The sequence below is a fragment of the Fopius arisanus genome, unplaced genomic scaffold (assembly GCF_000806365.1).
Source record: "Fopius arisanus strain USDA-PBARC FA_bdor unplaced genomic scaffold, ASM80636v1 scaffold00148, whole genome shotgun sequence".
NCBI classification, from domain to species: Eukaryota; Metazoa; Arthropoda; class Insecta; order Hymenoptera; family Braconidae; genus Fopius; species Fopius arisanus.
Window position 1 is genome coordinate 78,219 of NW_011887887.1, and position 24,015 is coordinate 102,233.

At 39.8% G+C, this 24,015-nt stretch overlaps 2 protein-coding genes across 4 annotated transcripts; one reads left to right on the forward strand and one right to left on the reverse strand.

The window, feature by feature from the left end:
* Nucleotides 1-74: 74 nt before the first annotated feature.
* On the reverse strand, nt 75-23,456 carry MCU (mitochondrial calcium uniporter). 2 transcript variants are annotated; one of them, XM_011314143.1, is made up of 7 exons: nt 23,082-23,456; nt 17,150-17,345; nt 7,495-7,548; nt 1,793-2,082; nt 1,577-1,723; nt 1,305-1,508; nt 75-1,170 (listed from the first exon to the last, which is right to left on the reverse strand). In XM_011314143.1, exons 1-7 carry the CDS (start codon nt 23,184-23,186, stop codon nt 847-849), a joined length of 1,320 nt encoding a protein of 439 aa, XP_011312445.1. In that variant the 5' UTR covers nt 23,187-23,456; the 3' UTR covers nt 75-846. The 2 variants fall into 2 exon arrangements, with proteins under 2 accessions (XP_011312445.1, XP_011312446.1); XM_011314144.1 differs by lacking the exon at nt 7,495-7,548 and having other exon boundaries at nt 23,082-23,455.
* Nucleotides 3,109-16,276, forward strand: jv (javelin). 2 transcript variants are annotated; one of them, XM_011314138.1, is made up of 7 exons: nt 3,109-3,271; nt 11,800-12,015; nt 12,114-12,405; nt 12,903-13,784; nt 13,859-14,628; nt 14,687-14,890; nt 14,993-16,276. In XM_011314138.1, the coding sequence occupies exons 1-7, from the start codon at nt 3,192-3,194 to the stop codon at nt 16,041-16,043; spliced, it is 3,495 nt and encodes a 1,164-aa protein (XP_011312440.1). In that variant the 5' UTR covers nt 3,109-3,191; the 3' UTR covers nt 16,044-16,276. The 2 variants fall into 2 exon arrangements, with proteins under 2 accessions (XP_011312440.1, XP_011312441.1); XM_011314139.1 differs by having other exon boundaries at nt 14,699-14,890.
* Nucleotides 23,457-24,015: the final 559 nt, after the last annotated feature.

The window sequence follows — 24,015 nt, forward strand, 5'->3', positions numbered from 1 at the left end:
TATGATTTTCTCCAATTAAATTTTCAACTGGTTTTATTACAATTTAATTCGGGGTAATTATCAATGTGTCATTGTTTGACTAGTAGAATATTAAAGTGTGGCAATTTGTTCCTAGTTCTTGTATTTATTTTCAAGCATTCATGGCGGACGGATAAGAAGTGAGATAAATTTGGTATAAAGCAGTAGAATTTTCATTCTCCAAACAATTCTGAAGAGTGACAAGAGCTACTTTCAACGATTAACTCTCTATGAAATTTCAAAGACCCATTTCCTCTTGGAAATGTACCCCTCTGTTAAAATGAATTAAAAATTAATCATTTAATTCCTAAGTTGAAACAGCCATATTGTTCTCTTAAAAGGTAGTTGTAGATTTAATCTATTTCTAGGAAGCGAGAGCAATTTTTAAGCGTATAAAATAGAATTTAATCCCCACATAATTCCTCAGTTTAGCAATGAATAAATGGAGATGGAAGAATGTTTTGGAGGCTTGACGATTTTTTTATGGTGAGACCTTGTGAAATTACAGAGGTAGAATGACAATATCATGAGTAGACTAGAAGCCACGAGCGCTGTTGGCACGTCTGTATCCCTTCCCTTAAAAAAAAAACACACAAGTGACAATTTATTTTAACGTCTGTACAAATAATCGTGTAACTGTGATGGCCCCATTATAACTCTCTCCCAATAATGATGACTGGATAAAGAAACATTCAACAGTAATATTCACTTGCAGATATGAGATAACTGACACTGAATGTCAATGACATTTCGAAGAAGAACCTCCATTTTCGATGTATTATTAATATATTTACTCTATTGAGCATTCGTCATTCATGACGATTTAATTCAAGATTTAACAGTTTTGTTGTGTACTTTCTCGTCATTCTTATCACTAGAATGTAAACTTGGACTAGTCGATCGTGATCGTGACCTCGATTCCGAGCTCGAGCTTGAACTAGAGCTCGATGATCTTCCCCTCTCCCGTATCTTCTGCTGAATCCTGTGTTTATGATTCCAGAGTGGTCCCCGTATTATCTTGAGGGTTGTCTCCAGCTCGTAGGCTCTCTCTCGCAGTTGATTGTAAATTGTGAGATCTAAACCGATGGCCTTGGCACGTTTGTGGAATACCATGAGATACCTTCGATTCATAACATCAGGCAGCATGAATTCCTGCATGAGATCAGATAATAAATGGCCCAGAAGGAGAGGAAATGGAGAGTTTTTATTGAAATTCGACAGAATCTGTTGATCTGATTACCAGAGTGTCAACCAGTGGGAAGACATTTTTTTTATCAACCACTCACCTGTCTAGTCATGATAAAGTAGACATAGCACGCCATACCAGTTGCGTACGTGACAAAGTAGGTCACCGGCTCCATAATATCCCAGGAATATTCCCACCACGTCAATCGGGCTAGGATACCCACCTGTACACCCATCGCCATTAGACCAACGAAAGCGTGGAAATTAGCACGTCTCTCTGCAGTTGTCTCCAGCTCTAGCTTTTTCTGAAGAATGAATAGGAAATTTAGAAAATTTAAATGCTATTATTTCAGCTTTACTTAGCAGTAATCACCGCTTCTAGAGGCTCCAGTTCCAGCATCACTTGCTCCAACTCTGCGACTGTTTCCCTCTCTAGGATTGAGTTGTACTCTTGGCAGTGGAGGGTCTCGTAGAGTTGACACACCGCTATTTGTACGTCAGATAATTTGTCAATGGTTTCCTGTTTTTACAAATGGACAGATTAATAATTGAATGGATCCGAGAAATTGTCCGGTTGTAAAAGACATACCATTGAATAGTTGTCCTGTAACGGCGGTGTAACGTCGTACGTTGCGTCGTTGACGATGAGCTTAAAGTCATCATTCAGAAGGGATTCAATGGTATTACAGCCCCCTATTCTCGTACCATCGATTGTCGTAATGACTGCACGATCGATACCGCGATCCTCGGATTTTAGCATATTGAGAAAATCACCGACAGTGTGGGTGATTGGTTTTAGAGTAAAAATACATCTTTCTTTTCTCGATGGAAGTGGTACTGTAATCCTCGGAAATCCCCGATGGAAGTCGACACTCACCTCTGGAATATACAGAGTTCCATGGTAATTGATGGAAACGGTTGAGCTTCCGTGATACATTTAGCTGTAATAATTGCCATCGAGAGTCAAGTCCGTATAACCTGATTAAATCCGGCCATTGGGTATGCAGCAGGAGGTATCAGAGTGTGGAGACGGAATGAAACTGCATGCAGGTTGGATTAAAACAAAAATTGTTCAGGTGGAAGTCTTTCCAAGGAGCAAGCAGAACGGAACCGAATGAAGAGAGGACATTTCATGTGCATTTCAATAACAATTGATTGATTATTTCCCTTTTCAGGATTCTTATCAGGGCCTTCCATTCAGGAATTTTTAATTACTCCCTATCATCACATCTATTATTCAAACAATGACTTAATGGTGCAGAGCATAACTAGGTCAATGTCATTCACAACCAAGATTGCTCTGGGGTAAATGATTGTGTACGAATAAAAATTCAATTGGTGTTCGTATTGCTGGCGGGTGAAATCACTTGATCGATAACTCATATCACCGGAAAATGGGGAAACTGGAGGTACCCGTACCCCAGGTGCACGACCGTAGAACAAAGTACTGACTCCACTAGTCAGTAAAAAAGTGGTCCCGCAATAGAACCCCCGCCACTCGGTACTTTGCCAATCTTAGCGAAAATTCACGCAAGCCTCTTTCGCCTTACGTACCATCAGTTTACTTCGAGACTGTGTACGATTAATAAGTAAACAACGTTTGTCCCAGAGAAATCCAGAATTCCCCGGGAATTCCAGTTTTTTTTTTTATGTTTTTTAATCTGTGTGGGTCAAGGCCGTCAAGCCAAAACCCTTTCCGGAAAAAGTTAACGTAGGAAAACTCAATTTCGCTATTTATTTCACTGGCTGTCAGCTGATTTAAAATGCCCAAAATGACGCTACATGTGCGGAACGAAAAATGGAATTTCGCCATCTGGTGAAGACCCCAGGAATATTTATCGCCGCAGAGTGCAAAACGAACGCAAATAAAAATTCTATCAGTTGCACTTGATGCAAATCGTAGTAGCAACCTGTGTTTGCTCATGGAATCGATTATACATTGACAATTGATCATTTAACGATTTTCCATTTTCTACGGCTGATCAATTATGGGTGGTGCACAGAGTGGTGCACATAATCTCGGAGATGCATTGTGGATGCATGAGAGACAACGACAAAGGGGCCAAAGGTCAGTATAAATACACAACGGAAAATTAAAAGCCCTGACATTTCTTTCAGCTCGATTTTACTCTTTTGCTCTTTGGAGTGTAGCATTCTCCTGGAGAATCGACGGAAAAATAATGGATTACTCAATTTTTCAAGGAGAATATTTCCTGAAATTTTGAGAATTTCGGCTGGAAATTAAAGCGAAAAATTTTATAATGGTGTATTATCGAAACTCTTGAAGATTCAAGTGAATTTCATCAGAACTCAACCGCACGTTTCGGCTATAATATCGTACAGGTGCATCTCTACATAGACTAGTAGCAAAGTTTACTCTTTGAGGATCGAGTGCCCTCCGAAAGCTTTCTGTATCGTGTTCGTGTCTGAAATACTCAGCTGGAAAGTTCAACCCAGAGAATGAACTCGAAAAAGCCTTTCATTAGTACTCTTTGATAATTGGAAGATCGCGAAATAGATGAAACTTGTTTTATAAACTTCTGAAAGTTCAATTGAAGTCGATTCTACCAAGAATTTCTCACGAAATGATCATTCTTTTCTGGCACGTTGACTTTGCGAGATAATTACCAATCGTTAATTACTCAAGCAGCTGCAATGGTCAAGAAACGATTATTAGCACGTGATCCATGCTCCAAATGCTCATCCCACGTGAAGAAATTATGAGGCACGATACTCCACTTCCCGTACAACAACTAGATTATTTTTTTTTGTGTTCATTCATTTATTGTCCACGAAACGCTAAACTACATGTTTAAAAAATTTGTTTATGTCTCATTCCAACGGAATAATTGCTCGCTAATATAAAAAATCGTGTGATCAAATTGAAATTAATGAAATAATGATATGAAAGAAAAAATTGAGAACTTATTAATGCCGATTGCTGTTATTGATTTCCATCAATTGAGTGAAGCAAAGTGGGTCATCAGTTTTCTTTTTCACGTGAAAATAATCGCCGCTTTCCACACTATTCCCATTTCTCGGTTAATTGCAAACACGAAGACTCTTTCATTGTTGAATAAGAAATAATAATTTATGATAATCAGGACGTGAGTTTGAATAACAATGCATAAATTTGGTGGATATGTGGTGAGAAGAAGAGAAGAATACCCTGGGAATTGAATTAATCTATGCACCGAGAGCAAACGCATTGCATTTCCCGCAGAAATGAATATGCAAATGGGTTTGCAGATGAGACAATATGCGGCCACATTTGTTGATACTGATTAATCTCTTTGAGACGATATCAATGAACTCGCAATCATCCAGTGGCCTTGGTCAAGGTCTCCAGAATTTCACGCTCCATTGTATATGCAATGAGCGTCCAATGAACAATTCTCATTACAATTCTAATTACCATTCCCATATTTTTCGTCAGTCTATCAACAATCCCTCGGGAATCTAATAATTTTAAATTAAATTATTTATACATTTAGAAAAAATTATTATTTCCTCAGTCAATAAATTACTGCTGGTAATAATTTTTTATTTAATAATTCATTATTCTAAATTTTTCGAGCTGCACTCAGTGCTAGATAATGAGAAAAGTTTTTTCCGGTTTTTATTGAGTCGTCCGGGCTCTACTAGTCGAGGAAAATGTTTCGTGTTTTTGTTGTCGTTGTGTAGATAGGGGTTTGTTATTGATGCACCCCGTGGTTTTAATAAAATTATTTGATCTGAATGGGAAAAATAAATAGTGGGAGTGCGGAAGGAAAGGAAAATTAGGTGGCGGAACACCGGACATCCGTGTACAATCTCTCAATTGCTTTCGCATGTACGCACACTATGTAATCACACAGGCTCGACTCACATCACTTGATGGTCATCGAATCCTCTTTATGCATTACGTACACAACTACAGGGTAATGAAAACAATGGATTCGATGGGCGAATGGTGGTCTTCATGCCCACTTCGCTTTCCGATGGTGGGCAATGGTTAAAATACCCTCGGGCTGGAAATTCAGTGTACTATCGCTATTTCGTTGGAATTACATGACTCATGTTTATTATTCGCTTGTGAATTTTTTTGGGTATTTTTTTTTTATGTCGATTTTTTTAATTCGTCGCGATGTTTTCGGTTCAAATTGTTTATTGTCAAGTCACTATGGAATTCGAACCGAGCGAAAACAGGTATTGTTTTTTTTTTTTTAATGAATAATTCCCAGTCATTATTGACCATCCGGGTAAAAAAAAAATTGTAATCGGAATATTTTTTACAAATTTTCAAAAAATTTTCCTAATCAAATTTTTGAAAATTTGGAAAAAATATTTGGATTACAATTTTTTTTTACCCGGGAATCGTAAATTGGAATTCTTTTTTACTTCAGGGAAAACATGACGTTGAGAATTGACAGGAGAATTATTATGAAAAGTCCATAAATCAGAATTTATCGATACCATAAAATTGAAATGAACGGAATAAAAAATTGTTATTAAAAACGGGCAATAGTCGAAATCCATCCAATTAGAACTGTCGATTAGACATTTATGGGAAGGGATTGCAAATTTTTTCAAGCGATTTTTGTTTTCATAAAATTGGGAAAATAGGGCAGAGAAAGGCGTACTCTACTGGACGCCACTCGAAAAACGTAATTTTCTATTCTCGCTGGTATTTGTTTTCTGCATTGTTACTATCAAGGATTTCATTGTGCCTGCTGTCACTGATTGTGTGCTCTCAACGGATTAAAACGAAACAATAAACCCCATTCCCCTGTGTGTCACGCGAGATCATGCCACGAGACAGACTATCATCAAACTTTCGAAGATGAATTTATTTCAGTCTGTTATTCCCGCTCTTTAATTGTACTCGCGCATAATGACGGACTAGCAATGGTGATAACGAGCGAGAGCAATTCTGTGTACATGCCACCGTTTTGTACCAATTGAAATAAAAAATTCACATTAAACTCCGGTGAAATCATCAACACTTGTCGGAATTTGTGTACAAAAAAGAATTCCCGCTTCCAGCTCTATTATGAATTTTTAAAAAATCCCTTAGGAGGATTAGATTAGAAACGAGTGATTATTTTTTCTCAACGCATGTTTCAGTATTTCACTTTCATGGGTGGCAATCCATGACGAATTGCGTTTAAATTCAACGTTTGCACGGGAATTCATGAAATTCCGGGGCTCGGCCTGACGTGAAATACGCCCTTCGGGTAGAGGAATGGAACTTCTCCAGGGGAAAATTTTATAGTCGAAATATGAAAACTCAATGTTGGTAAACTGCAGTTAAATCAATAAAACGAGAATTTACCAGTGTATAAATATGAGGAGTACTCGTTATTTTTGTTTTTTTTTTATTTATGATAATGGGAATGGCTCGTGCAGAAAAAAAATGTGTTGCATCACCAGATGTTGCCGATAAATCAAAAAATTCCATGCATCGTTTATCTTTCGTCATAAATAAATACATATTAAATCGTTTCGACACTAGGTGAAAATTGAAAATAGTGCACGAGGGTGAAATAGCTCGAGCACGCAATATCCATGACGTTCAAGCCCTAATGCAGAATATTCACGGGATTATTTCACTTCTTTTGTTAGATTTAGTGTTTATAACTCGGTAGTAAAATTCACGGAGATGTGATAATCGGATTCACACTGAGAGCATTCGTCCTTGGAGAAGTCGAATGGAAATGTCTCGTAATTTTACTATTTTTTTTATCACACATGACAGTATCCCGGGTAAAAAATATTCCGATTACAATTTTTTTTACCTGGGTACGCTGTAATAAAAGATATCAATGAATGATTGAGAATGATAAAAAAAAAACAATTAAACGTAATTCAAATTTTTTGGATCTTTGAATTTTTAGCGAGGAAACGATAAAAATATTCTAATGCCAACGATAGACACAGGAAATCAATGAGTCACCTGGTGTCGATCAACCCTCACTGAAATCACCCCCAAGCAGGTGGGGAACACCTGAATAAAAACCACAGAAAACCCCTCCATCCGAACCTTTCCCTTTCGTTTTCTAGTCGACAAAATTACGAGTCGTGCGCCAGTTGTTCACCAGTGCTTACACCAAACAGTTCACAAATCGTAATTTTCTGTATTAAATTAACTCACCGGGTGCCTCTAATTACCTGAAGATAATTCCAATCATCAAAACCATAAAATATCACGTGCTAGGATTGTTAATATCAATAAAAATAAATGGATTATTCCTGAAAATGGATAATACACGAAAAAAATAATTCGCTAGACCGATTTAAAAAAAAACTTACGTGTAATTCTTGCACGTTTGTTCATTCTTTTCTCGCCCCGGTACATGTTCACTACTGCGACAAAGAAATGAAAATAAAATTTGCATAATAAGCGGTGATAAATTTTTATTAATTACGCGTGAAATTAAAATTGTCATTACGAAATAGCAGAGTGTGTTAATGGAACAGTGCAAAGAGATGAAGACAAGAGTCACACCCAATTTCCGTAGGAAATTTATTTGAAGGTAATTGCAACTGCCAACAGATATTGTTAAATGAGAAATAACAATAGCTCCATTATTTATTGTAATTAATTCCACAGTTTAATCCAGGATAAGCCACTGTACGGCTAAAGAGAATTAATTTGTTTAGCAGATATTTTGAATTTGATTTGTTAAACCAAATGATAGGTTTCGCAAATAAAATTCTCATGGTAAAAGAATTTTCTTCGTATTCTGTTAGTGTGGTTATCCGCGGATTTAAATAGAGGCGGGTAATTTTAAAATGGTAGATCAGCAGAGAGTGAAATGTATATGAGGGAAATGATGTGGGAAGAAAGCCACAAGTACACGGTTATAAAAAAAAAAGTCGAGAGGTGAAAGACGTTTAAGGGGTTGTGTTGACTGTCATCTACTTGTCTCTTGTAATTGGATACAATATGGTTACTTTCTTAATCTCAGATAACATCGGTGAATATGGGCCACCCTAGAGGGAATGCTAATTACTTCCGGGGCACGACGTAAATAAATCCCGGGATTTTATTAATCGAGAGGATGATTCAGTGGATATTGATCAGCTTTCACACTCTTACGATTACTTTTACGATCTTCAATGCGTCGTGGAGGCACAAGTCGAGTGGACTCGAACGTGCAATCTATTTTTATTCTATTACACAAAAAAAAATGACAAGATAATAGCTCATACAATTTATCCAACAAAAATTCACTAGAATCTTTTAATTAATGACAAATCATCTCCTCGAGCTGACGGTAAAAATTGCTTGCAATTTTCCTCTCAGCGTTAACGAGATTAGCAGTTAAATTGAAATGAGAAAAATGAGATTTCACTCGGTGTAAAATACTCGACGAAAATTAAACGTTTACTCCAGTCATTAGACCGGCAGTTAAAAAATGTTAATTGTCTCTTGGGATTGCACTTCTTGTGTTCGCAAAGCCTCACTTAAAATTTGTCCTCTCAGTTTAATTTCATGGGGATGTGTATTCTTTTTTGAGGAAGGAAGGACAAACTGGATTCCCAGAATGAATTCATTTTTTTCCTCAGACTGGAGGAGGATTTACTCGGATAAATGGGCTTGCATGAGGCCAACAGCAATTTCTAATTGGAATTAAATTTGAGTCCTCGTGATTGTACGTTATATTCTATGCACACGTCGCACGTTATGCTCGGTCTAACACGTCCTTGGCACGCTGTGCATTTTTTCTTTATTCCTCATTTTTTTTTCTCTCCCCCAGTTCTAAAAATTCAATTTTGAACTTCAAACTTGATGAAAAAACTTGAAAAATTCAGATAAATATGGGATTCAATAGCACTCGCCCGAGAGACTGTCATCATTCCAAGAGTCCCTTTTTTTAATGATGACAGATTCCAAGTGTTTTGCTCTCGTTAAAAAAATTGACATCTCGTTGAGATTGAAATGATTCTTTTGGAGTCATCACGAGATCTTCGAATACACATCACAGGTAGATGATTTTACTGGTTCCCCACCTCCAGCTGTGGCGTCTCTTGCAGACAAGTGCTGGGGGACAGGAACAACTTGGGATATACCAACAATTCAAGTGCCACTATTCTCAGTGCACTCTGTCAGGAACAGGTGTGCCCGTATTCCTCCTAGTTGCCTCATGCCAATCGATTCACAACCCTCAAGTTTCTTCTAAAAATATTGTCAGCCTTCTCTCCACTTCTGAGGTATAAATTATTCTCGTGGGAATTTACTCCAAGCGACTCTCGAAGATATCAGAAAACGTTGTCTTCGTGCCGGATTTTTTACAAGGTGAGTGATCCTATGGATTTGTCCTGTCTTTAAAAATTATTTTTATTTTTAAAACACGAGGAACATTAATTTCCCTGGATACTCGGATCTTTTCCATCGGAAATAACGCTAAGACCCGGGAAATTCAGCGGAAAATTTTTTACTGCGCTCTGTCGACTCTCTGCTGCCAGCTTGATCCAATTTAGCTGATCCACTTCAATATCATTTTGAAGGCCTTCCCACTGGGATTGACAGGGAAGAAACTTTGTTCCGTCCTCGGATGTTCGTCCACTTGTCGCGTATTTTTTTTCCGTGAAAAGGCAATGAGAATGGAGTGGAAAGATGGAAGGCGAACTGGGACAGCAAAAGTTTCAAAGAGAAAAAAGGGATTTGGGGTTTTCTGCGGATCATGGGACAATCCCTAGTTAAATCCTCTTCAGGCTTTACGTACCGCAATCATTCGAACGTTGAAGAATCGTTAAAAAAATGAGAGATATGAATTTATCTCCATTTTTTGTGGCATTCAATGGCTTTTATCGCCATTGGACACCATGAAAAATGGGAAAACTGTAATCCGCAATTAATTATATGAAGATTATTATTTTTTAAATTCCCATTGAAGCTGTACATGACGGAGATGAATTTATCTCGATTTTTATTGGTACTTAGTGGGTTTTATTACTATTGGATGTTGTGGGAAATGTCAAGGCCCGTCAAAGAGAGAAATAGCTCAGACTTCAGTCGGTGATAAAGGCACTTCGTAAATACTGATCGATTCTATATTTTTTTTTTGAGGAGAGCAATATTAGCTCTTGAAGCAAAAAAAATTGATTGACTTTGAAAATGACAGTATTAATTTCAATGTATTGCGACACTCGAGGTGAAGTCAAACTGCGGAACTACTTCCTGTCCGTTGGGTCATGGGATATTCATGACAGGTTTCTATACGTGAGACAGCCATGGACATCCACAAGGGGTTCCTCAGACCCAGGGGAGGCCAGGGGTTGAGACTCATTTCAACCGGAAATTCAACGGGATATTCCATCGTGTGTGGACTAATCCTGGCTAATGACTTTGTGCTATTCACTGGGAATTGACGAATCGATCAGAAATCTGAGGTCATTGATAGGTTTCTGAGTTGTTCCTCATTTTTATGAGCCCCCATTTTTTCCCCAGGTTTTTTTTCTACTATTTTAACGAGTATCTACTTGCACTGGTACTTCAAGGAGTCTCGCAATTCAATGTAAAAATTCTGGGAACGACAAGTATCAATTAATGTTTAAATATGTGTCTGTGAAATAAAATTTTTTTCTAAGACCCACCTAATTTGTCGAATGATGAGTATTTAACAGCTATTGCGCCAGTTAATCCCTAAAAAATAGTATGGCTTAACGATATAAATCACGACTGAAGAATTACATAATACGTCGTCTTGCCCGAGAGGAGACAATGAGAACGGATGCGCTGAGGTTTTTTTTTCTGTGGTGCTTCGTTATAGAATTAAGAGGTCTCAGTCCCTTCTCACCATCTCAATTAGTCGTATCTATATTTTTCAGTAATTTTTCCTCTAGCTGAATGATAACAGATAGATTTTATACGTGATCCATTCATCACGGTGCAACACAAAATAAAATTGTCTGATCCTCCGATTTCGAAATTAACGACACGACATGAATTTCAATGGTTGAAATTTCATCAGGGTCAGAAATTTTGAGTAGAAATTTTGTGAGGCTCACTCGAGCCAATATTCACCAGAAATCTCCCGGGATTTGTATACCAGAGGCAGTGAAACTTTATTTATCTCTGAAAGTGCAGTTTGATCAGAGGTAAATTAACTCACAGTTCAATTGATTCGAGTGATTGGGTTTCCACGGAGGGCTAACTAACGCCAATTACCCCACCCCCTATTCTCAATTTTTTTACTTCCACCCGGTGCCTCCGGATCTTCACAGACGATATTATTTTATCATTTCATTCATCCAGAACCGAAACATAATGACCTAGTTTTTATTTTCAACCCCTTCAATCTGTTTCTGCTCCACTTTTCCAAGGATTGAACCGGCGAATTCAGAGCACGAAATTTTTATCAAAATCGCGGTTAAACCGACGTTTTACTTTTTTACATTACCGCATTTGTTGGTGAGACGAGAGTGAAACCGTGACGCGTAAAAAGGCACCGGTGAATTCATTGTCGTTCATTACGCAAGAGACGAATGTATTCAAATCGCCCTATCAAGATTAACCGACATTTTCAATCGTTTGATAATAATAGTGAAGATGTGAATCGGTTGGTTTTACATCTTTCGTAATTGTAATTTTTTATTTGTTCATGGCAGGGAAGTGGCCCGTTACGAGAGCCAGAGTGAGCATAACACTCAGGACCGTCGTAAATTGCTGAAGAGGACACGGAGTCTAGCGGTGATATCGGAGGGAAGAAACGATCGAGAGGTCAATCATAATTTTTCCTTGGGAGATCCGACCTTCGATGGGCCACGACGGCCTCAGCTGATCCCACGAGCCAAACTCATTGACAGGAATTCCCTCAAGGACAGGTAATTAATCACCCGAGGTAAACGATTTATCGTAATACCGAAGGAGAGGGCAAATCACCGATGGAATTTTTCAATTTTCCTTTTCAATCTGCCCAAAGATTGTCCAAGAGTCAGCAGCATCTGTCGGACACCTACGACAGGTATCACGAGGTACCTTATCACTCTCAATCCATCTGCGATCTCCACTCTAGACCATCGACTCTGCCCTACCTGGAGCTCCCCACCAGGATTACAAGTCGGGAGGACTCAGATCGATTAAATATACTCGATTGGCCGAGAACACCGAGGCGATATCGCAGCCATCAGGACCTCGACACTGTCAGCGGACTTGTTGACATTGTTGAGGATGACTGGCCCCTGACTGAAGGACAGCGAGATATATACACACAGGTAAATATCATAAATTAATGAATAATTCCCCCGAGATGAGGATCGAGACAACTTTACGAGTGCATTAAAAACTGATAACGACTTGAGAATTCCCATCAAAAAATGATCTTCTGTTTCCCCTCTGGAGATTATTACACAATTAATTTTCCTTCTCATTCCGCTGAGCAATCCCATAATTGATCTAGCATTTCTAGCATTTCTGTCGACAAAAGTTGGCAACTAGGTACGTTGGCTGCCACTGAGACACAAAAAGGAGACATACAAGCTCTTTCGTTAAATTCAGGTGGCCATGGTTGTGACCTGGTTCTCTTACTTCATGGCAATAATATCTGCATTAACAACGGCACATATATTCCACGGAGTTTGCTTAATTCACACTATTCTGCACTGAGTACATATCACTAACCATTAACCGTGTGTAATACCTGATATTTTAATGATGACAAAGTGTCTCTATTCATTTTCGTTGATAATACCATGGAATACGTAATTAACAGGTGAAGCGTAAACGCAAGGAGCACCGTAGCTTGGACAGTATTTTGTTCGAGGATGATGGTGAGCTTGAGTACTTTGATGTGTTGAATTTGCTGCCCCTGTCAAAGGTTCGCCTGGAGTTTGACGAGGAGGACAGGAGGAACTGTACACCATCAGAGAGTATCAATTTGCCAAATGAAAAGGGAAACGAGACGTTCAGTGATGCTGATGGTGAATCAACAGTAGATTCAGATCGAAGGCAAACACCGAGAGTCCTTCAGGTATCAGAATTCTCCGATGATAATCAGGACAGCTCGTTGCAGCTTGATAGCAATGTGACGGACGAGGAAAAAAGTAAGACGGTTGATGATAAAATAATCGGTAAGAGTCCGACAGACGAGTCCTGGAAGAGTTTTCTCTCGTCGTCTGGGAGGAGTGTCTGGGATACGGATTCTCATCGTGAGTCCTTTGATACTGCCAAGGACGAGCAATCCGTGAGGCACGAGGGGAAAAATAGATACTGCAATAATTCGTTTGGGGAACAACCGACAGATACTCTGAACTCGCGGGAAAATCAGTCTGACGGTGGGGAAAATATTTTGACAAGTGGAATTGTTGATGAGAACGAGGGAGGTGAGGGGACGAGGGTTGAAGAGGCTGAGGATTTCAAATCAATCTGGATATCTGACAGTGAGGAGATCGACAGTCACGAGAAGGACATGTCCAGGCGACCGCAGGTCCTTAAAATCGTGGACAGTGAGGTGACGAGGAAGAGGGGCTGGGGACCTACTGTCATCGAGATTGATGATGTCAGGGAGGAGACGAATGATAAAAAAATGAACAGTTGTCTGGAGCAGAATATCACCGACGATAATGTGGGGCAAATGAATCCAATCGATAAACAGGTAAAAGATTCTCCATTCTGTGGAAATTAACGAGTGATTGAGTTTGAGAGATAATTATTTTTTTATTGCTCCAGGAATGCAAAACCGGTGAGACACGCCCGAGTGTTGAGCTTGCACGCAACTTCTTCGAATCAAAATTACCTGGGAGAGAGTTACCTAGACCAGAGGGTAGATTTGAGAAGATTGTGAAGGAGACCTCGACTATGATAGGAAAAGCATGCAGCGCAGTTCGTGGAAGCCTGGGATTTGAAGCGAGATCAGAGAGCTCGGATCTGGGTCTTGGCTCAGACTGCGGTAGCGAGGGTAGACGAAGATCTATTGACGACGGTGTTGACGTCGATGATCTAGTGTCGAGGAAAAAACCGGGAAAGCTGTCTGTTGAATTCGAAGACAAATATAGCAAATCAGGGAACAAATCACGAACGAATCTGACGAGATCTCGAAGCTGTCTCAATTCCTTGGAGTGTCAAGAAGCTGACGCCCCAGAATTTGATCACGTTCGTTATAAAATCGTAAAATCACGGTTATTTGGAAAAAATATATATGGAAATGTGCCGAGTAAAGGGGATGTTGGGTATGATGGGCTTATGCAATATCTGCGAGAGTATTCGTTTCAAGAGTTGTTGCTTGATAACAATGTCGTAATAATCGAGCCAGTACGGGCTGAGATAAAATCATCAACTGTTGGCAAGGGAAAGACCTCGGTGGCCTGCAAAGCTGCGGGTTCACCACACAAAAAGCTAGATAGCGAGACAAATAATTCGGAAATGCCGAAAAATGATGAGAGCAAAAATATTCCCAAACAATCATCACTGAGAAAACATTTCTTCTATCATCCAATAAGGTAAGTCATTAATAATGTTCAACAGTGGAGAACTATATCGTTATCGTTAAATAATCAGTTCGGTGAACAGGGTAAATCGTGAATTAATCGATGAAGAGCTGCCTGACCCTGATACTGTGAGAAACGTAAGGAGAATGTTCGAAGCGACATTGAGGCCAAAGAGTGCAGATGGTATGGCTCGGGGCAATTGTAAAGATCGGAAGAGTGTCAGCATGAAAGATCTCAGTAATATTGATGACGTCAGGAATTTGGAGACTTCCAGGTATTATTTCAGGAAGGATTTAAGACCATCATTTTTGGCAAGGCTGAATTTGTTCATCGAGTAAAGCTGAATGTTTGCAGTAATTATAAAAATTGTTTTTAGATCAAGATCATCGAGCAGAGCGAAGGACCTGATGCGTCTGTTTGAGGGACTCGAGAGAGGAACCTCAGGTAATCGGACAGGTAAAGGCGACATCGGTAACGGTAGACATGAATCTAAGACTAGAATAATTGCACAGTCATTTGAAGCAAGAAGTGGAGATACATCACCCAGTGATTCTGGTTGTGCTAGGAATAAAGCTAAACGCTATCGACAACAAATTAATCGACGCCATCATCTGACTAATTGGGACGCTGGTAGTGTGAGTTCAGGTGTATCAAGTGATTATCCTGACACCGATCCTGGAAGTGGTGCTCACTGCACCTCCTCCGAGGATGAGGATATCGATTGCAGGGAAGATGACGCAATGCGTAACACTGAGAGAGAGGATGGGCATTACGTGTCACCTGATGTTTTGAAGAAAATTCGCGAATGTGGTACATCAGTAACATATTATGGTGGTAAAGTTGTTAATTCGTGCAATGGGCCACTCATTTCACCCACCAGTTGCAAATTAGTCAAGAGCACCAAGCCGAGTCTGAGACTCGACGATTACGTCAAGTTTCGTCTTGTCAAGAGCAACTCTTGTGACAGCAGGCTTGAGCTCGCTGGAAGGGTTGTTGAGAGGAGATCAAGGTTGGAGGCTAAACAGAGGGAGAATAATAACAGCTCTGGCAAATCAATACGTCATTCTGACCTCAGGCGTTGCACTATTGCTGAATCACCGAGTATCGAAATAACGAGTCCTGATAGTTTACGATTTGAGGATGACAGAGTGGAAATTATTAGTCAGAGTATTAGCAAACGTGAGCCACCGGTTGTGATAGGGTTGGAGCCGAAGAGGGATGAGAGTCGTGACAGCTGTTTCAAGGCCGATTTTCGTCTCGGTAAGATTGATGGTGGCAAAACGGGTATTGCTAATAAATTTACGAGTGCACTGACAAAGTGGCAGATTAACGAGAACGATTGGAAGAGGAATCAAACGGATTTTGGGAAAATGGAATTCGAAGAGTTTGAAGTGCTCGAGGATAGTCTCAATGGAACAGACAACTGAGTTATCTTAATGATGAATGAATGAATTTCCTCTCGTGAAATATTATTTATTTTCTCGAATAAGTGGGGAGTGATGCCCTGGGGCAATATTCTGTGTAATAATTATAGAATTGAACGAGTGGAGAATATTGAAGATAAATCGGAATATAAATACTAATTCAAAGGGTTATATGAGATGTCATTTAATTGTGAATGGGCTACCCAGGCATGACCAATAAAATCTATTCACCTCAGGCTTTTTTTTTTATTACAGAGAAAAAATTCAATTTTCTACTACAGGTCTTTTCATGCTGGGAAAATCCCTTTGGTGTGTGTCATTTCACTCTACGAGGGTAATCACGGAGTTCTGTGAACGGAGGAAGTCTAGAGGTCGGAGGGCATCATAAAAGCCACAACTACTGGTGTAACAGCGAATCGATGGGTCTGACTAAACACTTTCTATCAAGCTGCGTTCACTTATGTGAGAACTGCGATTGTATCTAACACTGTACTTGAGCTAGTGAAATATTTTCCTCAGAGATTGTGTCTATAAAAATATTTATATTTTTTTTGTCGACACTTGAAACGAAATCATGAAAAGTAACAATAAAAACTTTGTTTTCGGGCTTGTAACGCTGAATGGACGTTTTCAAGAGGATTTTACAGTTATGAGCGTGCGTTTTTCTTCAGCAATGAGTTTACCTGGATACACTGATGATATATCAGCGTACGGAGGGATTTATAAGTCATGAAAATAGGCTATTGCAGATATACGAGTAAGTAACTGGGTCGTAAATACGTCCTATCTATTATGGGATGAGACATTATCCTTTATTATCACGACACGTGATAAAACAAACAAAGGAACACGGGGGCCATTGCGTAATCTCATTGAATGACTATGATATTAATTTCAGGGATGATTAATTGGCACACGTCCTTCAATGTTTCTCATTGGAAATGGAAAATTGGATAGATGCTTGTGGTTAATTGTTGATGTTTTCGAAGGGAATTATTCTCTCTGGAGCCGTTCATCGAGCATGTTCATGACGATGATCGACATTTCAATTAGTAAATATTGGAATTCAATTGTTCTATCATGAGGCATCTGGATAAATGATCGCTTACCAGTCAGGGTGGAGCTATCAGGCTGTGGAAGTTCCTTCGTACTTTTAGCCTCCTTCGTTATTTTCTGCGAGCTTCTTGGCTCCTTGAATTCCCTTGCCTCTCTATTCAGCAAGGGACTCAGTGCTGGGGCAAATTTTCTAGTTGTCGTTGATAAACTACGTTGTGATATATTCCACCATCGTCGACACCACGTCTCCTGGGAACAAAAATCAAACTGTTATGCACTGTAATGCACTTGTTGAGAATGTTATGCATGTTCTGGGTGTGTCACCAGTGCCACAGTCTGTGGGAGTTTAATCTCAACTTTTCAAACTATCGAAATTCGATTGCTAAGTGGGGGAAAATTTGTATTGACAAGCGGTTGGTTCATTAATTCGGATGGATGGTGGCGAATATTCACGCATATGTTCACGTTTATATTAATTATTGATTGGGTTAATATTGAAGTTTCATCATTGCTATGGGCACCGCAATAATCAACACATGATCAAACATAGAATTTATTGTTTTGAGAATAATTGACGGTTGAAAATTGGAGTGTGATACGAATTTTTAAAAAAACAGATCGGAAATTTTTGCTTTGGCAATCCTTGTACGTGTGTCTACCACAGATTACGAGATTTGCCTTCAACGTTCAATTTCCCGTGTGCTTTGATCCCTCGGGAAACTCAGCGTGTGGATTCCGAGTAAATAATACGAATGGAATCCACCAATGAAGTTCAACTCTATTAGATTACACCGGAATCAACCAAAGTACAAGGCTGGGGGATTTAAAAAGTTTCAAATTGCATTCAAAATTGAAATTGCTGGAGGCGGATTATTCCAGTAATTGGGAGACAGAATATCGATTTCTGTCGGATTTCATTTTTTTATTTTCGTACGAGTTTTTGTACTCTTTCGAGTCAAGTGTTCATTACCACGTAATTCAGTCTAATTCTAAAATGAATCCCAAGCGGGTGTTAACGAACGCCATCTGAGTTTGTCGTGAAAACTTTTTTTCAAAGTTTTTAATGACTTCGAAAAATGCTCGAGTCAATGCAAGAGTGAATTCTACATACAAAGAGTAAAAATATTTGTGCTTGAGATATTTCCCTAATATGATTCGGTGATTCATAAGGCGACGAGAATTTCAAATTTATGAGGGAATTGAATCTGAATTTCCAGGAATTTTTACCACTGATAATTCTCTGTCGATGGGCGGAAATTTTCGCGGATTTGAATAATTTTTCTGGGGTGAACTTTCAAATACATTGGATGTATGAATCATCTTAATGGAACAAGTGTCTATTGATCCACATGCATGGTAACGCATACACAGTGCCCCAGTGTCCTCTATCATTTTTCCTCCCCGATTTTGCAACTCAGTTATCTTTCAAAGGAGGCCTCATGCATATTGACATGTCCGTGAATTTTCATCACATTTATTTTTCACTGAGAAGCTCTTCAAGTTCCTATAAAACCGATTTCGCGAGAGATCGATTGATTCGCCACGTTAGATGTATTGTTGCGCATGATGGGACACTCCATCAGCGATAAGCCATACAAAATATGATATCAGATGGATGAACACCCAAGATACCGGGACTTTCGATCCTTTCAAGGGATGATATTGAATTTCCTCGTCTTGAGTGCCACCAAAAATAACACAATTCATGAAAATTCCACGATTTTATCACAGAGGAATAATTTTTACACATAAATCAACTCAAGAGAATTGAATTCCCATCAAGAATTATTTTTGCCTGAGGTAGGGTATGAGCGTTTTGAAAAAATTCTATTACAACTGCAACTGGGCGACAGGCGCAATATAAAAAATATCCCTGGGGAAAATTCGGGCAGACGATGCCTTCCTTCCTGGCCTCGAGTCAAAAGTCCCCGATGGAATGTTTAATGTTAGAATACGTTCTGGGGGGCACGTAGGGGAAGAACGCTCATTTTATGACAAACTGGCATATGTCCAGTGCGTTATTTCTGTAGGGCACCACAATAGCAGACACTTTCTGGGAAAGCATCAATACCAAATACTTGTCGTACTTAAATTGTTTAAAAATTGGTTTCACCCGTCATTGAATATTGTTGAACCATTGGTTGGACAGCCTGAATATAATCCGGTTGAGTGCATTCTACTCTGGTAAACCAACTGCTCCATCTCCTAGCTTTCAGTTCCAAAGGGAAATATTCGTTTGACCGTGTGCTGAACGATACACCACCAGAGAATTTTCATTAAAAACACGACTGCCCTACCGAGACGAAAAATAGAAAAGAGAGGGATTTTAAAGTGAATCAACCGATAAATCGAGCGTCCAATCACTCATTCCGTTATTTTTATTTATTGAAAATCCCGAAATAAATTTTCAGCGCTTTGATTACTCAGATACGAGAATGTAATTGATGTTTCCTCCGGGCTAGAGTAGAATCTCCGGTGCAAAGGGAGAAATTCTCAAGCATGCAAATTACGTATTCAACCTCTCGGTAAATAAGGGGTCCTCGACAGGAGCGACTATCCTCTTCACCTCGCCAGTCAGAATATACGGAAAATAATGGTGGAATCCCTGGCGACTTGCGCCAGTTCCATCCACATGTAAACACAATTGAAAGCTAACATTAACCGGTAGACGTTTGGTTAAAATATTATCAATTCGTGGAAAGTGACTATCAAATGAGCCGTATAAAAGGTCACGGTGCATTGAATGCAGACAATAGGATTATCGAGCGCATGCACCATCATTATTCTCTCTCTCCCCTCAGAAACAACCGAAATTGACTTCACTGGATTTTACATGGTGGTGATGGACTCCATCGTCCTACCAAATTCATATTTTTTTCCCCTTTTCAGCATCTCCATCTCCTCATAGTCCACCGAACTGGGGCACTAGCGCAAAGGTCGCGTCCCAAATCCACCAACAACTTTTCTACAATTTTTATCATCAGTGTCCAAGGACCTCAACATCCTGTCACCCAAATAAAAGTATTTCTGTTATCTATTTCGTCGATGTCAGCCCCTTTTTTAACAGAGCCTTTGATTTTTCAATTAGACTATTGCAGCGGATGGAGACGATGAACGTTTCTAGGATTAAGCTCTGGAAGCGAAGGGTAAAATTTTCAAGAGTGTGTATGAGTGTTGGAGTTGAGACCGCAGGGGGTAGAGGGGTTTCCAGCAGATCGATTCATGTGGCGCCGTAGCAGCTTCCAGTCTGAGTCCCCTGGATAACCCATGATTCGAATATACAGGGAGTACCTGCCATTACACCCTGCGCCAATGGGAAATTGAATGTTATACTTTTCAGTTATGTCGTACCCCAGAAAGTGGATGATAAAGTTAATTTCCCGTCAGCCACACCACCACTACATCTTTCTACGGTGGTATATTGAAGTAAACAAGATTGTTAAGTGGAAATTAACCCTCAGCTTGTGTAGTGACACTTGAGGGCCTTGGAGACTGCTAATGACGAATGGATTAATTCCAGGTCTAGGGCAAAAACCACGAGGTGAAATGGCTGATGCTTTGAACCGTTTCAAGTCGTAACCGAGTTGTGGAGTCTTCGTCCTTCTCATATCGGAGCTTATGGTTATGCATACGGATTTCCTCGGCGGTTTTCCACCTCTTGCCTCGTCCATAGAGCTCAATAACAATACAGATATACGTTCTTTACGACTCGGGATAAAAAAAAATCCCACAAATACGTTTTACTTCTGCCAAAGAAATGGCGACATCGTGAACATTTTTTTTACTCCACACTGTCCTTTTGCAATGTGTCTCTAGTGTATATTTACTGGCACTGTGTGAGGGATTTTAAAATAAAATAGAGGATCCAGGCCGGAAATAATCTCTGACGTGGTGCAAAAAATAGAGAACGAGACGATTTTTTTTTGTTTCACAGGTTTTCGGAGTTATTTCTCCCATAATTCTTCGAAGAATGTGTATCTGGATCATAAAATCCCATTAAACCACGGATTCATGATGAATATTCTAAATCACCATACAGCATTTGGTTAATACTCCCAAGATAATTAATGCAATATTCTTTTTTACAATGAAACCTCAATTTCCTGACAATTTCCGTCGCGCCTGTCTGTGGTTTGTCTATCGCCCGAGGACAGGGTATTTTTCCGGAGTGCCTGGGGATTAAAACAATTAACCGCCCTTCCTATCATCAATTTTTCCAACGTGTCATTAATCCCTTTATCACGTGGAGACGGTATTAAATGAAGAAATTCGTGTTAGCTAATGCTCGCGTGTCGCGATATCTCGGAGGGCGGATACACGCGAAAGGGATTTTATGGGTCAAGTTCAACCAGTCACTTCGATATAAAACAGGTCCAGTTGCTCAAGATTCCGTTCCCCAATCGGATCACTGAAATCTGCGATATGATTTTCTCCACGTTAAAAAATACTGCCTCGCGGTGAGAGATTAATTAATGGGAAATCTCATTGCTCTTTTCTCTGTGCACTACGTACATCGCAATCAGATAACTCCAAGGTCTTATGAGACCAGTACGAGACGACAGAATTCAACTATCACGCATTGATGGACCCCAATGCACCCAGCAAGACTTGAGAGAAGCTACGAGGACCTCCTGATGGTTCAAAACCACAAGGAACCTGCCAACAACGATGTAATCCCCTATTCTATTTACGTACAGAACCGTGAGAGCTCTGTCTTCAGAATAGCCAGATTAAATACAGATTATAGACAGCTAAATCCCCTTATCTCTTTTGGATTCAATCTCGATATGATGACAATCCCGCAAATCCATTTTCGTAATTAATGTGCTTTGAAATCCAACGACACACGGTGCAACTATTAAAAACACCTGCAGTTGCGTGATGGTAGGGTTGTAACGTCTTGGGGTCAACGATCTGGTGGAATTAAGAGGAAAAAAATCGGGCAAGCTCGTCGCATGTTTTTTTTTTGTTCTCGGAATACTTAAAAAGCCAGTTTGACAGCCCACATTCACGCGATACGTGACCCCAAGCACATCAATGTAGTCTGTCGACCAGTGATAAGTCTCGTAATGTCACTAATTAATCGAGCGGAATGACATTCACTAATCATCAGAGATTACCGGGGAAACACGTGGAGATAGCCATTTACATTACATAAATTGGAAAAAAATACCGGATGAATGATCGTAGCGTCTGGTGACTAATTATTTCCCCCTCTGTCAGTACAACCGATTATTTCATCCAGATAAGCGAATGGATAAACTCAGTGGGAAAAACTATTTGAAATTTCGCGGAGATTTTTAATAATATTGTGGAATTGGAGGCATTGGGTCAGGCTGAATACGCGTGTCCAAGGATCCGCAAAAAATCAGAGAAGCCTCATGAATAAATCATTGGGCCTTGCCTTTACAATCTTCCCTATGTGATGTATTCCCTTGTGATGACTCACATCAGGTCAATACTTCATCGGTGATGAATTCCTTGTCAATGGGCTACAAACTAAGAATTTGAAATCACTGTCGGTTTAAAATGGAGGCCAGACACATAAAATATTCAAAATAAAAACGACGAATAACTTGAAGAGAGAAAAAAGAATGAAGATCGATGCAACGTGAATGTCAAAGGAAGAAGAGAGTTCTGCTGATTCAAGTTCTAATCCACTTCCAATCAAGATTTTGCGTGAATCAGTCAAGTCTACAATCCAGGAAGCGTTGATGCCCCATTTTTAAAAAATAAATCCACTCTTATCAGACACTTACTCAAGCGATTGAAATCTCTTTGAATCCCCTCTAAACCAAAACACCATCCGGATGCATTTGAACCGATTTAAACCCTTCGAAGAGTCTCGTTACTCTTCCATAGGCACGAAACACATCAGATCAGCCAATAGGAGCGTTCATAAAAAAAGCCAAAAGAAAAACCGGTAGCTTCGACAACCGGCGTTTCAATATTTCCATAAAACAACAATCAGTGAATGACACTCACATTTCTGAATCTCCTGGGTGCTGTCAGGGATGCAACACTCAAGGGTCGAGTAATTTCGAGTCTCACGACGATAAATGCTCGACACGTTACACTAGCAGCCGCCATATTTATCTTCTTATTGTTGTTTTTATATTTTCGAGTAAGTAAACACTGAGAGAATGTAAACACTTGTCACGTAAAATTTTATCAAGTGGGAATTGCCAACAGGTTCGATGATCCTGAGGCTTCAATAGCTCGTTCAGTCCCTCTTTGATGTATTATTTGTCATCCACTGGACGGAGAGGGACCAGTGGTCGCTCTCGGGCGACTGTGACTTGTGAAACGAAACGCAGGAGACCGTGGACTCGAATGTCTCGGAATATCGCACCGGTATACGATAGAATAAAGGGAAAAATAAAATTATTTTGCCGCGCACTGGAGCTCGCGCATCGCCCATTGCCGCCAGCCCGGGCGCATCCTCTCACGCGCAACTTCCATCACTATCCGGTACATCACTGCGCAGTCTCAATATCGTTCCCGCCGAAATCCCCTGCCTTTGCCGCCATTTTTTCCCGGTACATCACTGCGCAGTCGCAGTACCGCTTCCCGCCACAAAGCGCGCGGTCTACTCACCGCCATCTTGCGAGGAGACAGTCAGTTTGTGGTGTACGGCGACGGCGGACGGGCCGCTTGAAAATCGCTCTCGGTTTCACGGTGTTTATTTGTGTTTTTCTTGATTGTTTAATTAATTACGAAGTGCTGAGACATTAATTATCGATTTACCGATGTTTTTAACGCGTTGTAGAGTACGAAAACTGTTTTTTATCGGTGAATCAGTGTGTTTTTTTGTGAAATTCGATGATTTGAGCTTCTGTTGAAAGGGGCGGGACTTTTAGGTACGACACCGGTGACTTTTGCGGATTTCTCGGAAATTTTTTGGGGGGGTGAGTTCTTT